The sequence below is a fragment of the Maniola jurtina genome, chromosome 4 (genome assembly GCF_905333055.1).
Source record: "Maniola jurtina chromosome 4, ilManJurt1.1, whole genome shotgun sequence".
Lineage (NCBI taxonomy): Eukaryota > Metazoa > Arthropoda > Insecta > Lepidoptera > Nymphalidae > Maniola > Maniola jurtina.
In genome coordinates this window covers 3,300,259-3,322,009 of record NC_060032.1, presented here as the reverse complement: position 1 = coordinate 3,322,009, position 21,751 = coordinate 3,300,259, and the positions used below count along the sequence as shown (strand labels likewise).

The 21,751-nt window shown below is 37.0% G+C and overlaps 1 protein-coding gene across 1 annotated transcript; it reads right to left on the bottom strand.

Annotated features, from left to right (window-relative positions):
* Positions 1-3,956: 3,956 nt before the first annotated feature.
* Positions 3,957-20,248, bottom strand: LOC123864587. Its single transcript, XM_045905150.1, has 13 exons — positions 20,169-20,248; positions 19,021-19,153; positions 17,781-17,920; positions 16,780-16,840; positions 16,173-16,284; positions 14,637-14,729; positions 14,004-14,070; positions 12,741-12,875; positions 8,353-8,485; positions 7,466-7,605; positions 6,899-6,959; positions 5,584-5,695; positions 3,957-4,091 (listed from the first exon to the last, which is right to left on the bottom strand). The coding sequence occupies exons 1-13, from the start codon at positions 20,233-20,235 to the stop codon at positions 3,957-3,959; spliced, it is 1,389 nt and encodes a 462-aa protein (XP_045761106.1). The 5' UTR covers positions 20,236-20,248.
* Between the last annotated feature and the right edge of the window lie 1,503 nt (positions 20,249-21,751).

Here is a 21,751-nt window from a genome sequence, read left to right as displayed (position 1 = left end):
CTCATTTTGAATGTATTCAAACTGAAATAATAATAAGATGGGATTAGTTCAACCCCTTGAAGTACCTTTTTTTTGTTTCTCTCTCATCTGGTTTTACAAAGATAGGCAATAGTCTATCTTAGTTTTTTTATTATTTATCTGTCCATAAAGTAGCTACTTTTTTCTGGAAATAAGTTGGTATGTAGGTTAACCCTTGTTTAAATTTTTGAGGTAATTATAATATAATTAATATAGTCATTACACATTTAATATGACAATGTAATATTATTCGTCAAAAATATTTTTAAAATTATTAAAATTAAAAAAAAATTATTAAAATTAAAAAAATTATAATATTAAAACATATACTAAGGTAGCACTTACCGTATCTCTTTTTGCAGGATTGCATTAATCAATTTGCATTCTGTATTTATAGTGCATAGACACAATGAATAATTAAATCTAGGGTTAAAGAAAGGGTGGTGATAAATTGTTATGATAAACATTTATATATCATAAATTCAAATAGGATAATCTTCTGATTGCAGGATCGCATGGAAAATTATAGAACTTTTATCATTTTAGATTGCTAGCAAATAACAAAAGAAAAAATCCTTTGTTATTCACCCGACTGCGGAAACGGTAAGTCAAAAGGAAGGGTTATGATTTTAGCAGTCTATGTAGAAAATGACGAATAGTATAGAATATAATAGAATATGTTATTTTTCTTCAAATAAACTTTTACAAGTGCTTTTGAGTCGTCAAAATAATTTACCACTGGTTCGGAATGCCGTTCCTACCGAGAAGAACCAGCAAGGAACTCGGCGGTTGCTCTTTTTAACCCCCGACCCAAAAAGAGGGGTGTTATAAGTTTGACGTGTGTATCTGTGTGTCTGTGTATCTGTGTATCTGTGTATCTGTCTGTGGCATCGTAGCGCCTAAACGAATGAACCGATTTTAATTTAGTTTTTTTTGTTTGAAAGGTGGCTTGATCGAGAGTGTTCTTAGCTATAATCTAAAAAAATTGGTTCAGCCGTTTGAAAGTTATCAGCTCTTTTCTAGTTTTCTTGTAGAAAAGAAGGTTAGATAACCGTTAGGTTCATAATATTATGTCAATAGACAATAATATCAAGCTGTCAAGATGGACGTTGCCTAAATACATAATTATTTATTTGAAAATGATGTTTTGGAAAACTCAAATACTTTGGATCGTCGGGGGTGTTATAAATTTTTAATTTACACTTGTCGATTGTTCAATTTACAATAATATTCCATACTATACCTACAAGCAATTGCAGCCCCGTGCATTGCTGAAGCGAGTCAAATCCATGCTTTTTAACCCCCGACCCAAAAAGAGGGGTGTTATAAGTTTGGTGTGTGTATCTGTGTATCTGTGTATCTGTCTGTGGCATCGTAGCGCCTAAACGAATGAACCGATTTTAATTTAGTTTTTTTTTGTTTGAAAGGTGGCTTGATCGAGAGTGTTCTTAGCTATCAACCAAGAAAATCGGTTCAGCTGTTTGAAAGTTATCAGCTTTTTTCTAGTTACTGTAACCTTCACTTGGCGGGGGTGTTATAAATTTTTAATTTACACTTGTTTATCATTTACATAATCTTCGATTGTAAAATATGCTTTTGCCAGGTGCACACTTTTAATAGATTTTTAATCTTTTGTAAAGGCAAGTCTAATATTGACTGTGGAATTTTATGATAAAATGTAAATATGGATGTATGTTTGTACTTATGTATGTCGACTATGCTCCACAATAGCGCCTATCGCGGTATTTTTATTAGGTACGGCATTAGTAAATAATTTGACAACTTCCCTGGCGCATTAGTGAGCGCTGTGGTTGTATAAGTGGGATGTCCCGGGTTTTATACCCTGTAGGGGCAATTTGGGATTTTACAAATTTTAATACAATTTGGGATTTAATAAAACCGGCCAAGTGCGAGTCAAACTCGCGCACTAAGGGCTCCGTACTTCGGTATTTTCCCAACATTTTGCATGATAAATCAAAAACTATTATACATAAAAATAAATAAAAATCTGTTTTAGAATGTACAGGTAAAGTTCTTTCATATGATACCCCACTTGGTATAGTTATCTTACTTTGAAAATTAAAACACATTTTAATTTTTTTATATGATGTAACCACAAATTTGCAGTTTTCAGATTTGTTCCTGTACTTGTGCTATAAAACCTACCTACTTGCTAAATTTCATGATTCTAGTCAACGGGAAGTACCCTATAGGTTTCTCGACAGACAGACAGACAGACAGACAGACAGACAGACAACGAAGTGATCCTATAAGGGTTCCGTTTTTCCTTTTGAGGTACGGAACCCTAAAAAATGCCTTTCTCAGATCGCAGCGCTCACCACTCCGCCAGGGCGGTTGTCAAAGACTTGCACGAAGAAAGGATTTTGAGAAATTCCGCCTGAGCAAAGCCAACGCGGGTCAGTTAGTCTAAATATATAAAAGGAAAAGGTGACTGACTGACTGATCTATCAGAGCACAGCTCAAACCTCAAACTACTGGATGGATCGAACTGTTTGGCATGTAGATAACAGCTATTGTAACATAGACATTCTCTAAGAAAGGACTTTCGAAAATTCAACATCTAAGGGGTAAAAGGAGTAAGGGGGTCTAAGGGCTAGTCAATTATATATCAGGATAAGGAAATTTATACAATACAAATTAAAAAATAAGATTCTTGATAATTTTATTGAAATCAACAATTTATATCTCGTAGTAAAGACGTCAACATATCATCAATCTGATTACATTCGTCTGAATCTTCGAATTTGAACTTGTTTAATTAAAACCACCTATTCACCAATTGCCGGATGCCTTCGCCGACCAGGGTATCGATTTCAGGCTAGAAGAAAGAAAAGTAAATAAGTAAACGGGGAAATGAAATGAACGAAATGAAATATTACGTACGCTCAAAAAACCGAAAAAACTTATTGACCGAAATAACTGGCCAAGTGTGAGTCAAACTCGCGCACCGAGGGTTCCGTACTACAGAAGAAGTAAAACGGTAAGAATCACTTTCATTCACCAAACGCAAGACTAGCTTTGTTTGTAGAGGTTTATTGTTACTATCAAAGAAACTATGATAGTAAAGGTGCCCACGCACTCGAACTGAACTGCAGCTGAACTGCGCGTCGCGTCAGCGCCCCGCACGATATTCTCTTCAGCGCGACGCGCGTACGTCACTGCCGCGCGGCGCGGCTGAAGAGAATATCGTGCGGGGCGCTGACGCGACGCGCAGTTCAACTGCAGTTCAGTTCGAGTGCGTGGGCACCTTAAACGCGTTAATTTTTTTTTTTTGTAAAATAAACGTACCTAAACTTCTATTGACCATAATTATTTCAGTTTTTCTACTGGTAAACTTCGGAGATAAGGAGGACGGACGTTATTTTTTTCGACATTTTGCACGATAAATCATATACTTTATTATAATAATATATGCATAAAAATAAATAAAAATCTTATTTGGAATATACAGACAAAGCCCTTTCATATGATACCCCACTTGGTTCATGACCTAACCACAAATTCATAGTTCTCGGGTTTTTCCTTTACTTGCGCTATATAAATATAGACCTCCTATCTACCTGCCAAATTTCAAAAGCTCCCAATAGGTCTTTGCAGATACGATAGACAGACGGACAGACAGACAGACAGACGGACAGACAGACAGACGCACAGACAGACAGACAACAAAATGATCGTATGAGGGCTCCTTTTTCCTTTAAGGTTTAAGGTTTAAGGTATGGAACCTTAAAAATAGCTTACAACGCGTTGGCAATCCCTTGAGATCTTTTGATTTTAATGCTAAACCATATTAGAGGCGTCGGGATAACCTAATCGGTAGGCATAACTGGTAATGTGTGGCACTGACCAGTAATTAAAAATGAAAAATGATATTAGGTATATTTGATTTAGCCCCAGTTACTCGTATATAAAAAAGATTATATATTGATGGATTTTACCTTGAAGGTCCAAAGAAGCTCACGAAGTGTTTCGTTCATGAATTCGTTCACGCTCTCGGAGATGTCTTCGGGTCCTTGGCAGCCCCGGCATTTCCAACTAGCTTTAACGTCAGCCTGAAATGTGAACAAGTGTAAATTAAAAATTTATAACACCCCCGACAAAGTATTTGAGTTTTCCAAAACATCCATTTCAAATAAATAATTATTATAGGCAACGTCCATCTTGACAGCTTGACATTTGTTAATTGACATAACATAATATTATGAATCTAACGGTTATCTAACCTTCTTTTCTACAAGAAAACTAGAAAAGAGCTGATAACTCTTAAACGGCTGAACCAATTTTTTTGGATTATAGCTAAGAACACTCTCGATCAAGCCACCTTTCAAACAAAAAAAAGTAAATTAAAATCGGTTCATTCGTTTAGGCGCTACGATGCCACAGACAGATACACAGATACACAGATACACAGATACACAGACACACAGATACACAGATACACACGTCAAACTTATAACTCCCCTCTTTTTGGGTCGGGGGTTAAAAACATTGTATTATCAGAGTGAACTAGAGTGAGGGAACTCTCGGTTTGATCCTGAATCAATGATATGTCAAATATTAGGCTATCTATGGTGACGTGATATCATAGAACAAGTGTAAATTAAAAATTTAGAACACCCCCGACAAGTGAAGGTTACAGTAACTAGAAAAGAGCTGATAACATTCAAATGGCTAAACCGATTTTCTTAGATTATAGCTTAGGATACTCTCGACCTTTCAAACAAAAAAACTAAATTGAAATTGGTTCATTAGTTTAGGAGCTACGATGCCATAGACAGATACACACGACAAACTTATAACACCCCTCTTTTTGGATCGGGGGTTAAAAATAGGGCTACCTGCGTCAATTACACTAACACTTGACGCCTGACAGTGACGTCGAAGTCTGGCTGGCTGGTATTACCGCACTTATCTATGACCCGTTCAGAGCATCCAAAATCGATGGTTCAGAGGCTGATTCGCTAAATCAGTGTCTAATAGGGCTCTCTCCGTCACTTACTCCATACAATCGTAGTTCCAATTTCATTTGAATATTAAGCAACCAAAGTCCATGAAATTTTGCAGACATATTCTAGAAACTAATATCTGTGCCTGTGGTGTTTTAGATTTTTCTAAAAATTTGTAGTTTTAAAATTATAGGGGTTCAAAGATTTGTATGTGAATTTTTTAGACCGCGTAACTTTGAAACCGAATATTTTAACAGAAATCTGGAAAACCACAGGCATAGATACATATTAGTTTCTAGAATATGTCTGCAAAACATGGACTTTAGTTGCTTAATATTCAAATGAAATTGGAACTACGTTTGTATGGAGCGAGTGACGGAGAGACCCCTCTTATCGAGCTTATTTGACATTTGATTTTATTCAATTGAAGGTTTTCTACATTTGTGATTGGTTGATGACTCAAAATGTTTTAACGCCCACTGAGTTTTGTCTTTGTCATTTGTATGGGATTTCGTAACAGAAAGAGCCCTATTCCAACTTCTCTCCGTGGTTAGGGTATAGAATATACTTTAATAAATACTGATTAGAAACAAATTACCTCAATATTTTCAATGCTAGAGTCCACATTGATGTTATGGATGGTCACACGCGGTCCAGGGTCCAAACGCAAAAGGGCGTTACCCTTAATGCGAGCACCTGTGACTACCAGACTGCAATAAAAATATTCTTATTTTATATACATGTAAGTAAAACATAATATAGTTAACACTAGCTGATTCACCTGGCTTTGCTCCGTTGAAAGATATACTTACAAATAACTAGAAGTCTCCGTGGATTAAGGTTCTTTAAAAATCACGTGGGAACTCTGATTTCGAAAAAATGTTCGTTTGTTTTGGTCACAGCATACTTGAAACTGTTTTACAAATCGTTCTTTTCAAAATTTGTCGTTTAAATACAGTATATGTACATAATATACCGAAATTTTGTATTTCTAATTAGTTTAGTTTTTGAGATAGCCCCCATTTAAAAAAAGAGGTCTACAATTACTGACAACTTTGAAGGCCCCCCATTTCCTCATTTTTTAAGATAAAAATAAATAAAAACATATTCGTACTCTACCTAATAAGTTCTAAACAATGATACCCCGTATTTGTATTTCCATATTTGGTTTTAAGTGAACGTTCTGCACCAAATACCAAAAAGATATGTAACTAATTCAGTCGACGAGTTAGAGACCTGTGACACGTGCACAGATAAACGGACAGTCAGACAGATATACAGCAGGGGCTCTGTTTTCTTCCTTTGGGTACGGAACCCTAAAAACCACAGCCACTGTTAGTTTTTAGTTTGCTCACTATTTTAAATTATCGATTCATCTAAAACAATAGGGCGAAAAGAAGTTATTACGTCACATCTATGTGTTTCATTCAAGCTTTAACAGGGCTCTCTCCGTCACTCGTTTCATACCATTTCATACAATCGTAGTTCCAATTTCATTTGAATATTAAGCAACCAAAGTCCATGAAATTTTGCAGACATATTCTAGAAACTAATATCTGTGTCTGTGGTGTTTTAGATTTTTCTAAAAATATGTAGTTTTAAAATTACAGGGGCTCAAAGATTTGTATGAAATTTTAAGACCGCGTAACTTTGAAACCGAAATTTTAACAGAAATCTGGAAAACCACAGACATAGATATTAGTTTCTAGAATATGTCTGCAAAATTTCATGGACTTTGGTTGCTTAATATTCAAATGAAATTGGAACTACGATTGTATGAAATGGTATGAAACGAGTGACGGAGAGAGCCCTCTTAATACAAGCGAGCGATTTGACGTTTGCTAAACAGTTGCTGATTTGACTAATAGGCATCATATTCATTTTGAAGGAATAAGATTATTTGAAATCTTTACCTGCCAGAAAATTTAAGTTTGCCTCCTCTGTCTCCATAGCGACCTTCAGCTTCGTATAACCCTGAAAGAAGAAATAATAGACCTTCAAAACTCAAACTCAAAATCATTTGTTCAAAGTAGGTAGGTACTATTGTACACCTTCAATACACAATCGCTGGGAATACCGATCTCGAACTCAAAAACTAAATATTGTCTATCCGCGGAAAAAGTTCGTATACTCTCTCTCTGTTACGTTATCTAATACAAATGACAGAGACTAAAATCTCAATGGATGTTAACTTTTGAGTAACCAACCATTTGAGTATGAAAAGTCCAATCGGTAAAGGAGTGGACTGAAAAACTGAAAACCGAAAGGTCGACGGTTCAAACCCCGTCCGTTGCACTATTGTCGTACCCACTCCTAGCACAAGCCTGACGCTTAGTTGGAGAGGAAAGGGGAATATTAGTCATTTAACATGGCTAATATTCTTTAAAAAAAAAATTGGGCTACATGCATGGGGAGCAAAACGTTATCGCTTTTTGTATGAAAATTTACAACTAGACGTAAATGAATGAATATTTACTCACCAATGGTTAAACTGACTCTTGGCATAGCAAGATCAAAGTCAAGTCTGCCAAATATTATATTGTAGTATAAGAAGTTCCAATACATGCCACTGAGCCCTTCCAATCTAACATCTTTAACCTCTCCTATAAGTTGAACTAACCTAGAATTTAAAATAAAACATAATAAACATCAACACTGTGTAATGAATTGGATCCGGAGAAAAAAAATATGTTACTTAACTTTATTATAGTACTAGATGTGCCCACGACTCCGTCCGCGTGGATTTAGTTTTTTAAAGATCCCGTGGGAACTGTTTGATTTTCTAGGATAAAAAGTTACCTACGAGTAGGTATGTCAATTACAGGGACACAAGCTACCTCGGCACCTTCCATACGAATCGGTTAAACGGATCTAAGGTCTTTAGAAATCCCCTGGGAATTCTTTGATTTTCCGGGATAAAAAGTAGCCTATGTCCATCCCCGGGATATAAGCTAACTCTATACCAAAAGTCAGAATCAGTTAAACTGTTGGGCCGTGAAAAGGTAGCAGACAGACAGACAGACACACTTTCACATTTATAAAATTAGTATGGATGGATTACTGATGATCCGGGTGGATTTAAAAAAAAATTCCTCAGAACTCTTTTTCGAGTCCGACTCGCACTTGACCAATTTCAAAGTCAAGTCAAAGTCAGAATCATTTATTCAAAGTAGGTACAATTGTACTCATTTTGATGGTCGAAATTGTTAAATTTGTACGATATAGTTGGTGATAATTAATTACGTAACTTAAAACTAAAGCTACGAGGATGCCAAACGCGCCCAAGTCTGAGAAGAGCCCACAACAAACTCAGCCGGGTATTATTATTATATCAATTTTTATTTTTATTATATTAAAAGCATCTTACCCGTCAATAAAGATGTAGTCCAATTCACGATGTTTAATGATAAGGGGGTCCAAACCATGATTTACCAAATAGCTGCGAAGAACCGACAACGCATTATCGAGCCAATGGTCCACAATCCGTTCTTGTGATGGAGCTGCAAAACGAAGGATTTTACGTCTTTAAATGGGTTTTTGCAAAATGAATCGCTGAACGCTGACTGTGCGAAAACCGATATAATTTTGAAATCGAACCAGTAACCTCTCAATATCAAAATAACCCTTATTACACTGTTAAACGCAAATCGTAAAACAGTGTGTGTTACGGTTTGCAGTTAAAGCAAAGTAGGTATGTGAAAAATTTATACACGATCTTTACATACATTTTGAGGTGCATATAATATAATTATCTGCTAACGGAAGATATTTATTAAAACAATAAAGATGCGCCTGAGAATAAAGATCTCTCCGTCCGTCTGTCCGTCTGCCTGTCTGTCCGTCTTTCCGTCTGTCCGTCCGACTGTCCGTCTGTCATGTCTATCAAGACAACCTATAGGGTACTTCCCGTTGAACTAGAATCATGAAAGGCACGTAGGTAGGTCTTATAGCACAAGTAAAGGAGAAAACCCGAAAACCGTGAATTTATGGTTGAATTTGTGATGTACAAAAAAAAATAACGTTTAAGATGGAACCATTATGGGATAACTTTGTTGTCTATAGAAAGGTTTGGTATTACGTACTTAATTGTAAATTATCAACTTTAAATTAATTGATTATATTTATCAATGCTTATCAATTTATAATTACACTCTATCTACATTAATTGTGTACCTGTAGGTACCTGAGTAGTATTATATAATTAAGTATTATGAGTTGTTTTAGGTGATTTTTATCATTTAGGTATGAAACTGTTAATATTAAGATAATATTACCCTGGGGCTGTGCGGGTATGCGGAGCGCCCTACACCGTTTGCCAAATCGACCTGTCGTATACTATAGGTAGTAATATGCTCTCTAGACCAATCGTAAGGAGAATGACCTACTTACCGACATCCTGAGGTAAGGCGGAAACGCCAGCGATGACCAGCAAGCATGCGAACACGGCGAATTTCATCGTGAAAGTCCTTCAACTAAAAAAAATATTATTCAAAGATGGGTAAAAAACCGACTAAGTGCGAGTCATACTCGCGCATCGAGGGTTCTGTACTCGGTTATTTTTTCAAATAAATAAAAATCAGTTTTAGAATGTGCAAGTAAAGCCCTTTCATGATATGATACCCCACTTGGTATAATTATCTTGCTTTGAAAATTAAAACACATTTTAATTATTTTTTCTGTGATGTAACCACAAATTCACGGTTTTCAGATTTATTCCTTTACTTGTGATATAAGACCTACCTACCTGCCAAATTTCATGATTCTAGGTCAAGGGGAAGTACCCTATAGGTTTTCTTGACAGACACGACTGACGGACGGACAGACAGACATACAACAAAGTGATCCTATAAGGGTTCGTTTTTCCTTTTGAGGTACGGAATCATGATGATGATGATGTACGGAACCCTAAAAAACAACAAACCAAAATTCGAGAACTTTCCTACAATAAGAAATAGGTAACCTTAGCCTTGTTAGTGGAAAATTAATTATACCTAATAGGTACATTTTTACGCCTTAACTCACAAAATAAAATTCTTATGGCGTATTCGGGCGTATTCCTAATATTCGATCGATTTTTCTATTGCTAGTGCTAGAGGACTTGCTTAGGTTTTTTTTAAAGACTAACGCTTGGCAGTAATCGGACAATGTGATGATGCAGTCTAAGATGGAGCGCGCTTGCCTAGGGATGCCTATTCACTCTTGACTTAAAGCTTAAAGGTACCCATATTATAAGCAAAAGGGACCCCAAATCCTATCGTTTTGAATTAGTGAAAGCGGTACTTAGTGAAATCTAATTAGAGTGATTTTCATTTGGGATGATGATTAATTTGTGATAAAATTTAGAAGAGATTAAATTAAGAAGATAAATTATTAAGAACTCAAGAAGTTGTGCTTACCTTTCCTCTTTATGAAATGGTTTTGTATTTATTGCCACCCATATTTATAGCAAACGGAAAATGATTAGGTACATCCTTTAATCCGATGGACAGACATTCTCAAATGATTACGTGTGTATAATATTATCATAATTTTGGGATTATTATTTGATTAAACAAATAAGGTAAGTAATGTAAAGTAGGTATAATGCATCATGATTAATTGCCCGAATAGAAAGTATGTCAAAGTCGTTTTATATCAACTGTAAACATATTTTTTTTTATTTGGTTACAAGTTAGATTTTGACTGCAATCTCACGTGGTGGTGAGTGATGATGCAGTCTAAGATGGAAACGGGCTAACCTTAGGGCTATGGCAATTTTTGTTAAACCAACACCCCTCTAGTTTATACACGGCATCCACGGAAGCCAAACCAGACCAGAGATTTACAAATTAAAAAATTCTGAACCACTGCCGGGAATCGAACCCGGGACCATCCACACTTACGAACATACACTTTTCCAACCAAAAGAACTTTTTTCCACCAACAACATTCAGTCCTTCCAAATAACCATTTTCAGAGTTCCATACCCGGAGGGTGCCAACGAGACCCTACTATTCTGCTCCTCCATCTGTCTGTCAGCATATATCTCGTGAATCTTATAATAGGTAGTGTTGAAATTTTTACATCATATTATTATCTATGTATTTCTATTGTAGTTCTATCAACAAATAACAAGCAAATAACAAAAAATTAAAAATAAACGCCATGAAGATATATAAGATATATAAAAAGGGTTTATTTCTTGTACGGTTGTACGGAACCCTGCGTGTGAGTGTCCGACTGGTGCTTGACCAATTTTCTAACTCTCCATCTTAGAGAACTGGATGATGCTCGCAAATCCATCCGTGTCGATTTAGGTTTTCAAAAATCCCGTGGAAACTCATTGATTTCCGGGATAAAAAGTTGCCTGTATTAGTTTCCGGGATATAAGCTATGTCTGTACCTACCAAATTTAATCCATACTAATCCATACTGTCAGTCTGTCTGTCTGTTACCTTTTCACGGCCCAACAGTTTAACCGATTTTGATGAAAGGTACAGGGTTAGCTTACATTCCGGGGACGGACATAGGCTGCTTTTATCCCGGAAAATCAAAAAGTTCCCTCGGGATGCTTAAAGGCTCATCCGTTTATCCGATTTTTATGGAATTTGGTACAGAGGTAGTTTGCGTCCCGGTAATTGACATAGGCAAAGCTATCCCGGAAAAGCAAAGAGTTCCCACGGGATTTAAAAAAAAAACCTGAATCCACGCGGACGAAGTCGCGGGCTTCATCTAGTACAAGATAAAGTTGAAAACTAAAACCCGACTGCGATAAACGCTGAAATATTAGAGTAAAATTGTTTTTCTGTCGCTTGGTATATTTTAATGTTGATGTACATTTATATAAATTATGAAATCAGAATTTGTTTCTCTTTCGTTTGACATCTTCTCGATACAATAGCAAAAAAAATATTTTGGAGACCTCCACTTTTTTTTATGTAACATCCGTCTATTTGAATTTGAATATTAAGGAACTAAAGTCCATGAAATTTTGCAGAAATAATAATTCTAAAAACTAATATCTATGCCTGTGGTTTTCTAGATTTCTGTTAAAATATTTGGTTTCAAAGTTATGCGGTCTTAAAAATTCACATACAAATCTTTGAGCCCCTGTAATTTTAAAACTACATATTTTTAGAAAAATGTAAAACACTAAAGTTTTGCTTTATTTCTATTACACGAAGGCACATGTTATGTGTTATAGTTATCACTACACATTATTAGATAATAGACAAATTTAATCATCGAAACTTATTCGATTTTTTCGTTTTGACAGTAATTCATGAAACAAACACGTCATGCATCAAGTATATCTAAGTATAAAATCCCTTCAGGCCCAAAATGTTGAATTCCTAAAATGTTGTATTCTTATATAATGTTGAATTTGCAAAATGTTGACTTCTACATAGATTTTATACTTGACTAGATGATGCCCGCGACTTCGTCCGCGTGGATTTAGGTTTTTCGAAATCCCGTGGAAACTCTTTGATTTTCCGGGATAAAAAGTAGCCTATGTGCTAATCCTGGATTGGATATTATCTATCTCCATTCCAAATTTCAGCCAAATCCGTCCAGTAGTTTTTGTGTGAAGGAGTAACAAACATACACACACACACACACACATACAAACTTTCGCCTTTATAATATTAAGGTCTCGGCACACATATGGGATCGGAAAGGGATCGTCACCGTATCGCCTCGAGCCGTTCAGAATGATTTGTATTAAACTCCCTACTGCAACGCACACTAATCGGAATCATAACGTAATCGCCTCGCCTCGGAACAGGCTCCGAACTTGCAATTCCCGCGCTTGCGGCTCATCGTCCCCGCGCTTACGTCTCTCCGTACCCGAGCTCACATCTCTTCGTTTTTTCTTGCTATTTTCTTTTTCCTCTTCATCAAGTGCTATGGCTATCATAGCCAACTCACGTATTGTAAACCAAGACATAACCGTGCGCTACACTTAACGTTTGGATTCAAACTGATCTGGTGCCAACCAGGTCAGCCAGCGGGCGGCGAGGCGTAAGCGCGGTGTCGCCTAGCCGTGGCCGAGTTGACGTACAGGCGCTGCTGATACGCTTTCGTTACGTGCATACGGTAGGTTGACGCCTGGTTGACAGCGAGGCGAAAGGCGTTACGGTTACGATCCCTTTCCTATCCCATATGTGTGCCGAGACCTTTAGTGTGCATGTAGTGTGATGCATAACGCGTTTGCTTCATGAATTACTTTGCTGGTCAGTTCATAGTAAATAACTTCGAAACCGAATTACCGAATTCGAAATTCTCTCTTTTAAAGTAGTTGTTGAGTACTAGTTGAACCATCCCGGCTTCGCTTAAGGGGAATTTCCGAAAATCCTTTCTTAATGGGAGTTGTTATGAAAAAATCTAGAATATACAAAATTGATGGTTGTTATGAAGAAAATCTTGATGCGAAATCGAAAGTTTCTAGACCCAAAGGTTTAAAATATACATAGGTACATTGATATGTTAATTAACCAGACTTCTTTCTTTTTAGGGTTCCGTATTAATCCTATCTATGAATGTAACTCAGTTGCCTGTCTGACTGTCTGTCTGCCCGCTGGGCTCTAGCTTGTAGAGGAAATGAGTTACAAACCCGAAATTTCGGTATTTGGTGTAGAATATTACCTCAAAAATTAAAAATTAAATTTAATTATTTTTCAGGGTTGCTCCCATGCATGGACTTTTTTGGTTAACTAAAATTATCAACAGATTACAGATAGATTGAATAATCTATTAATAATAAAACTGTAACAGGAATCATCCAGTTACAGTTTAATTACAAGTGTAGACACAAAAATATAATATAATAGATAAATAAAAGTCATATACTTATATATTAGTACTAAAAAACCTACAGATTAGTGGTTGTGGATAAATAAAACATTTATAAATAATTCAGATTAGCAATTTATTTAACAAATCGAAGAAAAAAAAAACAAATTAAAACTTATCATTCCCATTTTTAGAACACTGACTTATTTACAAAATGTCATTTTCCGTTGTCGATGATAATAATTCATTCCCTGTTCTGTAACCTTTCTACTACGTATTTGATGACTTCTCCAGCAATGGTGTCTATTTCCCTCTGAAAAAACAAAGTTTTGTTAGGTAGCCACAGTAGGTGTTTTTCTATTTACCGCGGGCGTGCGGACCCGTCATATAGTAAAATTGTTTTCTGTCGCTCTGTGTATGTTGTACTTAATATATATATGTACGTGACATAGTTATTATGAATTCACCGCTAAAAGGGGTTAAATAGGAGATAAAAATCTGTATGAATACAGGTTATGACCATTAAAATCGGTATTTGGGTTTTCGCTTAAAAGTTAAGAAAGAAAGTTTCTGAATTTTTAATACCACTCAATTCAAACCATTTCCAATCGATTTTCAAACCAATTAAACGCAGCTGGTGTAGATAAATAAGCAAGTTACTTTAATATGAGTAAGTCACATTATAATATTGTGTATTGATTAATTGATTTGTCGTTATTATATTATTAAAAATTGTTGGACGTTATAAGGGGGTGGACAGGGCTTAGTTACCCGGAGTTAAAAGAGGCAGCTTTAAGTAGAGAAGCTTTTCGGATGATGATCGCCAAACTTCGTTTCGAAGAAGGCACGCGATGATGATGATGATGATGAATTGCTTACCTTGTATGTATCCATTAATTCGTGAACTCTCACATTCATGAAATCATTGACTTGTTCGGAATAGTCCCGGCCGCCAACAATCCTCATGTCAGACTGAAAAGAAATGATAAATAAAATTTAAGCCCACATATTACGAATCTTGCTCAATGTTGTCACACACACATTATTTTACGAAACCGGAATCGAAACCCAATACGCACGAAACGTTTTGCGTCATCATTCCTCATACGCATGGATAAGGTTTGGAATACTCTTCCGCGATCTGTTTCCTACCAATTACAATCCGGGTATCTTTAAAACAAGAGTGAATAGGCATCTTCTAGGTAAACGCGTCCGATCTTAGACCACATCATCACTTTCCATCAGGTGTGATTGTGGTCAAGCGCGTGCCTATAATGAATTTTTAAAAAAACCTGTTGGGAAATATAACATTACTGTCCAGACTTAAATTAAAGTAATTCACGACCGAGTAATATTTGAGGGACAAGGCGAAGCAGAGTTCTTTTAAACTACACGAAACGAGGATGTTTTGTGCTATTTCGACTGAGACTTATGTAGTAGATACTTTTCTCTCATTTGCTATGAAATAATGAGCAACTGAATTCAAGAAAAACGTAAAATTGCAGTTTGTACAGTTAGGCAAGAATAATAATATAATTAATTGAACATTTTTGACAATTAATCCATCCAAACTATATATAATATTATAAATGCGAAAGTGCGTCTGTCTGTCTGTCTGTCTATCTATCTGTCTGTCTGCTACCTTTTCATGGCCCAACAGTTTAACCGATTCTGGCGAAATTTGGTACAGGGTTAGCATATATCCACATACACTAGGACATAGGCTACTTTTTATCCCGGAAAATCAAAGAGTTCCCACGGGATTCCTAAAAACCCATCCGCTTAACCGATTTGTATGAAATTCAGTACCAAGGTAGCTTGCGTCCCTGTAATTGAAATAGGCATTTTATCCCGGAAAATCAATTCATTTCCCACGGGATCTTTAAAAACCTAAATCCACGCGGACGAAGTCACGGGCATCCTCTAGTGTTAAATAATAATTTATCTTCCGATGAATTAAGTAGGTACCTACCTCCTCATTTTTATTGAACTTTAAAATTGTGTTTTTATGAGAAGGTCCACACTGTTAATTTTCATTCGCGCATATTTGAATTGATTTTGAATGTTTTTTGAAAACATGTTTGTGATTGGTTGGCGTCACAAAATGGTTAACGCCCACTGAGGTTTCGTCTCTGTTATTTGTATGTGATTACGTCACAGAGAGAGCCCTATATTATATTAACTACTTCTTTACTTGAAAGTGTCCAGTTTAAGAAATTAGAGTGTCGACTAATTTGTGAGCAATTCACGTCATTACGATTTTCATATAAACCTGTGGAGATGATACTGCCATATTGGCGCTATTAGAATGCCATTAGCATACTTTGTCGTATTAGTTAACAAATTGCGAAAAACCAAATTAAATTTGAGTTTCGCGGGCAGACCCGTGTAGTGCACCTTAAAGAGGAGGATTACCTTAATTTTGCCAACGCTGACCTCGGCATTGATATTGTAGATCCAGGGTCGGCCGGTTGCGTCGTGCTTAAGAAGAGCATTGCCCTTTATACGGATGTCTCCGACTTCAATACTACAATAAAAATATTGCTGTAAATCGTAATATTGGGCCCTTTAGGGCCTTTGCACACCACGTTTTTTAAACGCGCCGTTGACGCGCGCTTTAGAAACGTGCGTCGAAGGCACGCTTTTATCCTACAGAGCAGTTTGTTGTCGTTTGTATCGATACACACGCGCGTTAGCATCGCGTTCGTATCGATTCAAAAGTGCGACACCGGCGCGTCTGTATCGCTACACACGCGCGTCTGTATCGATTCAAACGCGTGTTAGAATTTATACAGGTGTGCAAAGGTCTACAGGCTGCGTCTGACTCGCGTGCGTATCGCGACTGTATCGCTACAAACGCGCGTCAACGGCGCGTTTAAAAAACGTCGTGTGCTTATGGTTACTTGTTACTTAACATACTAGTATCATATTAAAGTTATTCTAAGGATTCTAAGCCCTTCTCACTATGAAAGGAGACCCGTGCGATGATGATGATGATGATGATGTTGAATTAAACACTTGCCTTCCGCTTCCTACACCTTTGCCTCGTCTATCACCATAAATAAGTTCAATGTCAGCGTGGCCTGAAATAATAATAGATTACTATTAATTATTATGGTAGATATAATGTATAAGTATAAGAAAGCTTCAAAATCAGCAAACGATTGAGAGAGCTTTTCTTGGAGTTACTCTACATGATCAAATAAGGAGGCTCGTAGGAGAACCAGAATAACCGACATAACTCAGCGGGTGGCGAAGCTGAAGTAGCAATGGGCGGGACACATAGTTTGAAAAACCGATAAACGTTGGAGTCCCAAGGTGCTGGTATGGCGATCTTGGACCAGAAAACGCAGCCTTGGAAGGACCCCCCCCCCCCCCCCCCGTCCCCGTTGCCGGGAGCCGCTGGATTCAGGCGGCGCAGGGGAAGTGCCTACAAGAGGCCTATGTCCAGCTGTAGACGTCGCTGATGATGATTAGTTTATGGTGATCCTCCGACCCATCTAGCTATAATCACTATCCATAGTATAGATGCGAAAGCGTGTTTGTTTGTTGATTTATTGGTTTGTCCTTCAATCACACCGCAACGACGGATCAACGGATTTTTTGAATGGATATAGTGAAAGAGAGTGACATAAGTTACTTATTATCCCGGAAAGTTAAAAAGTTCTCCAAAACTTAAATCGACGCGGACGAAGTCGCGAGCATATTCCGCTATTTTGTTATAGAAACCAGCGACCTCTAAAAAGTTTTATGCACTAGGTTATTCAAAACAAAAATTTTGCGGTCTGCGACTCATTTTTGGCATACGAGATCCTTTTTCCACGCACATGCAAACTGTGGAATCAACTCTCTTCTGCGGTGTTATCACAACGTGGGGTTATTCAATGGGCGGACCAACAAACTCCTGACAGGCCGGCAACGCATTAGCGGTTATCACTTAACATCAGGTGACCCGCCTGCTTGTTGCTCGCTATTTTTATTTAAAAAAATATTATAAGTACATAATTTAAAAAAAGAACTTACGAAGAGACATCTTTACTCCACGATGCACCACGTCGTAGTCGATTCTGCCTAAGAGGAAGTTATACGAAAGATGTCTAATTTCAATTTCACTGGCACCAGAGACTTCTAAGCCTTCAATGGTACCTCTAGCCTCCGCAAGTCTATAAACAAGTGTAACAAGTTTTTATGTTAACAGGGCTCTCTCCGTCACTCGCTTCATACAATCGTAGTTCCAATTTCATTTGAATATTAAGCAACCAAAGTCCATGAAATTTTGCAGACATATTCTAGAAACTAATATCTGTGTCTGTGGTGTTTTAGATTTTTCTAAAAATATGTAAGTAGTTTTAAAATTACAGGGGCTCAAAGATTTATATGTAAATTTTTAAGACCGCGTAACTTGAAAACGGAATATTTTAACAGAAATCTGGAAAACCACAGACATAGATATTAGTTTCTAGAATATGTCTACAAAATTTCATGGACTTTGGTTGTTTAATATTCAAATGAAATTGGAACTACGTTTGTATGTAGCGAGTGACGGAGAGACCCCTCTTAAAGTAAACAAATAACGTACAAACAAATATTGAAAAGTCATTATAATAATTTGACGTTTTTCGGTTATACGGTTTTACTTAAAATCTTTCAGCATTCGTGAAACAGTGTTTATTTTGGGTGCGGTAAGGTTTTGGGTGAGTATTTTTAATAGCAACAGAAGAATTTTATTTTTCCACAAAACTATTCTGATGATTTCAAAGAAAATTATCAATAAGTCCATAATTATAATATTATAAATGCGAAAATGTGTCTGTCTGTCTGTCTGTCTGCTACCTTATCACGGCACCACAGTATAACCGATTCTGGTACAGAGTTAGCTTATATCCCGGGGACGGACATAAGCTACTTTTTGAAAATCAAGAAGTTCCCACGGGATTCCTAAAGACACATCCACTTAGCCGATTTACGAGTATATTATGGTACCGAGGTAGCTTGCGTCCCCAATTGACATAGGCAATTTTTTTATTTAACCGGAAATTAAACAGTTCCCACGAGATATTAAAAAACCTTAATATACGCGGATGAAGTGGCGGGTATCCTCTAGAAAATAATAATATGAAAAAATAATAAAAACCATCAAGTAAGGGGACTAACGTGGAAAATCGTAAGAAAAAATATTTCAACAATTTTCATCAAAAAAGTTTGAGTAAACACTTTATTAGGTTAGTTACGAATATAATAAGAAAAACTATATAACTATTACCTTGAAATTATGACGATGTTGAAGTCGCGTTTCTCAACGATCATGGGGTCCCATCCTCTGCCATCGATATATTTAATCAATCGATCGATCCAATCCTTAACCCACAAATCATAGATGCGACCCTGGGCTACATCTACAATAGATAAAAATATCGTGTAAAAATATCAAATTCAAAGTCAAATAATTTCTTCAAAGAACTACTAGGTACTAGTTAGTGTACACTTTTTTATTGTCATTTGTTGGATTAACAAGAAACAGTTAAAATTATTTTGCTATAATCCTCAGGAGATTTCGACTTTACAATGCTGACAATTGTAAAGTCGAAATCTCCTGAGGATGCACCGGTGTCGGGGCGAAACGTGCGTCGAGAGTAGTGGAAAAGTCTTGTGTGGTGGTGCATGTGAGTGGTGGTGGCAGTGCTTGCTTGGGAGCTTGGCTTTATTGCTTGGTTGGGGAGGTAAGCGGTGCTTAGCTTGTAACTGCATGTTTGACCATACAGATTTTTTCTGTTGGCGGATTATAGCAAAATAATTTTAACTGTTTCTTGCTAAACATGAACTTCCGCAAAGTAACGCCTGATTCTATCCAATATTTGTTGGATTTGTAAGATGAAGTTGATAATTAATAATTAAGTAAACTCAAATCATGTGAGAAACTCACTGACTGACGTAAACGTATTAGGTACAGCTCAAACCACAACAGAGTCTGGAGAGTCAAGATTTTGCTCGTGCACGTAAGTTCTAAGTATTTTGAGAATTTTCTGCGGGATCTTTGAAAAACCGGCCAAGTGCGAGTCGAACTCGCACACCGATGGTTCCGTACTCAGGTATTTTTTTCGACATTTTGCACGATAAATCAAAATCTATTATGCATAAAATAAATAAAAATACGGTACATCATACAAAATGTACTATGTACTTTTTAATTTGCATGGCGGCCATTTTGAAATTGTTATTATATTTTTTTATTTTAGCGGCAATAGAAATACGCATTCTGCGAAAATTTCAGCTCTCTACCTGTTACGGTTCACGAGATCCAGCCCGACAGACGGACGGACAGCGGAGGCTCAGTATTTATTTTAGGGTTCCGTTGGCACCCTTCGGGTACGGAACCCAAGAAGAAATTTAAGTAGATTGTTATTGTCTTACCAACTTCTTGTGGAGCGGCGGCAGCACCAGCAGCGACTAGCAAGATGGCGAAAGCGAAGAATTTCATTTTTGAAAATGCTTGACCTGAACGAAAAAATCTTAGATAATCAAACAGTTTTTGAGCCTTTCCTGTTAAAGCAGGTGATATTTAATGTTTTCTTCACTGTCAAAGCAAGTGATATTTAATTTCTTAAAACTCACATAACTTCGAAAAAGTTAGAGGTGCGTGCCCGGGATTGAACCTCCAACCTTCCGTATAGGAGGAGGACGTGTTAACCAATAGGCTATCGCGGCTTATCATAAATCGACTTATATAATATTGTGTGAAATTTAAAAAACCGGCCAAGTGCGAGTCAGACTCGCGCACTGAGGGTTCCGTACTCAGGTACTTTGCCAACATTTTGCACGATAAATCAAAAACTAAGTAGTATACATAAAAATAAATAAAAATCTATTTTAGAATGTACAGGTAGGGCCCGTTCATATGATATCCTACTTGGTATAGCTAGTTATTTTACTTTGAAAATGATGTAACCATAAATTCGCGGTTTTCAGATTTATTCCAGTATTTGTGCTATAACACCTACCTACCTGCCAAATTTCAAGATTCTAGGTCAACGGGGAGTACCCTATAGGTTTCTTGACAGACACGACGGACAGACAGACAGACAGACAGACAACGAAGTGATCCTATAAGGGTTCCGTTTTTCCTTTTGAGGTACGGAAACCTGAAAAACACTTTTTGCAGGCTGCAAAGTTGTCATTTTGTTTGTATTGAAAGTGAGATGAAAAAAATATTATTATGTTCACACACTTACCTTTGCCTCGTTCAAGTAGTGATGCATCAATTGCAACGCACATTTATATCGAAAGATGGATTTGATTTAATCTGATACAAGCCAATGAGGTGCATCGCTGGAAAGTATAATATCGTAATTATAGGGATTATTATTTAGATTAGGGTATTATTTATTAATACTTCACAGGTGGCAACAGATAGGGGGCCGGAGTCGTTACGAAAAAATCCATGACGCATTCGGATTCTATACCAAAACAAGGTAAACAAGATAAATCCAATTACTTACTGTGAGTAGGATACTGTTAACATATGAAACCAAGGGAAGTATTAACCGTGGGAAGCCGGTATTATTACGCCGGTATAATTATTATATTATGTGACATTGCGGACGGACGCGCATCAGTCCGCACCGAACGACCAATGGGAAGAGTATCGTTCATAGTAGCGCAGACATGTCATCGTCATCATCCAAGCCTTATGTGCGTGGTCGTTGGTCGTGCGTGATAATCCGCAGAATCACACACCGTGGGAAGTAAGTATAACAGAAAGAAAGAAAAAAAACGTTTATTTTTGATATCCATATTAATATTATAAATGCGAAAGTGTGTCTGTCTGTCTGTCTGTCTGTCTGTCTGCTACGTTTTCACGGCCCAACCGCTGAACCGATTTTGATGAAAGGTACAGACATGGGCTACATCCCGGGGAAGGACATAGGCTACTTTTTATCCCGGAAAATCAAACCGAAATCCAGGCGGGCGAAGCCGCGGGCATCCTCTAGTTTTTG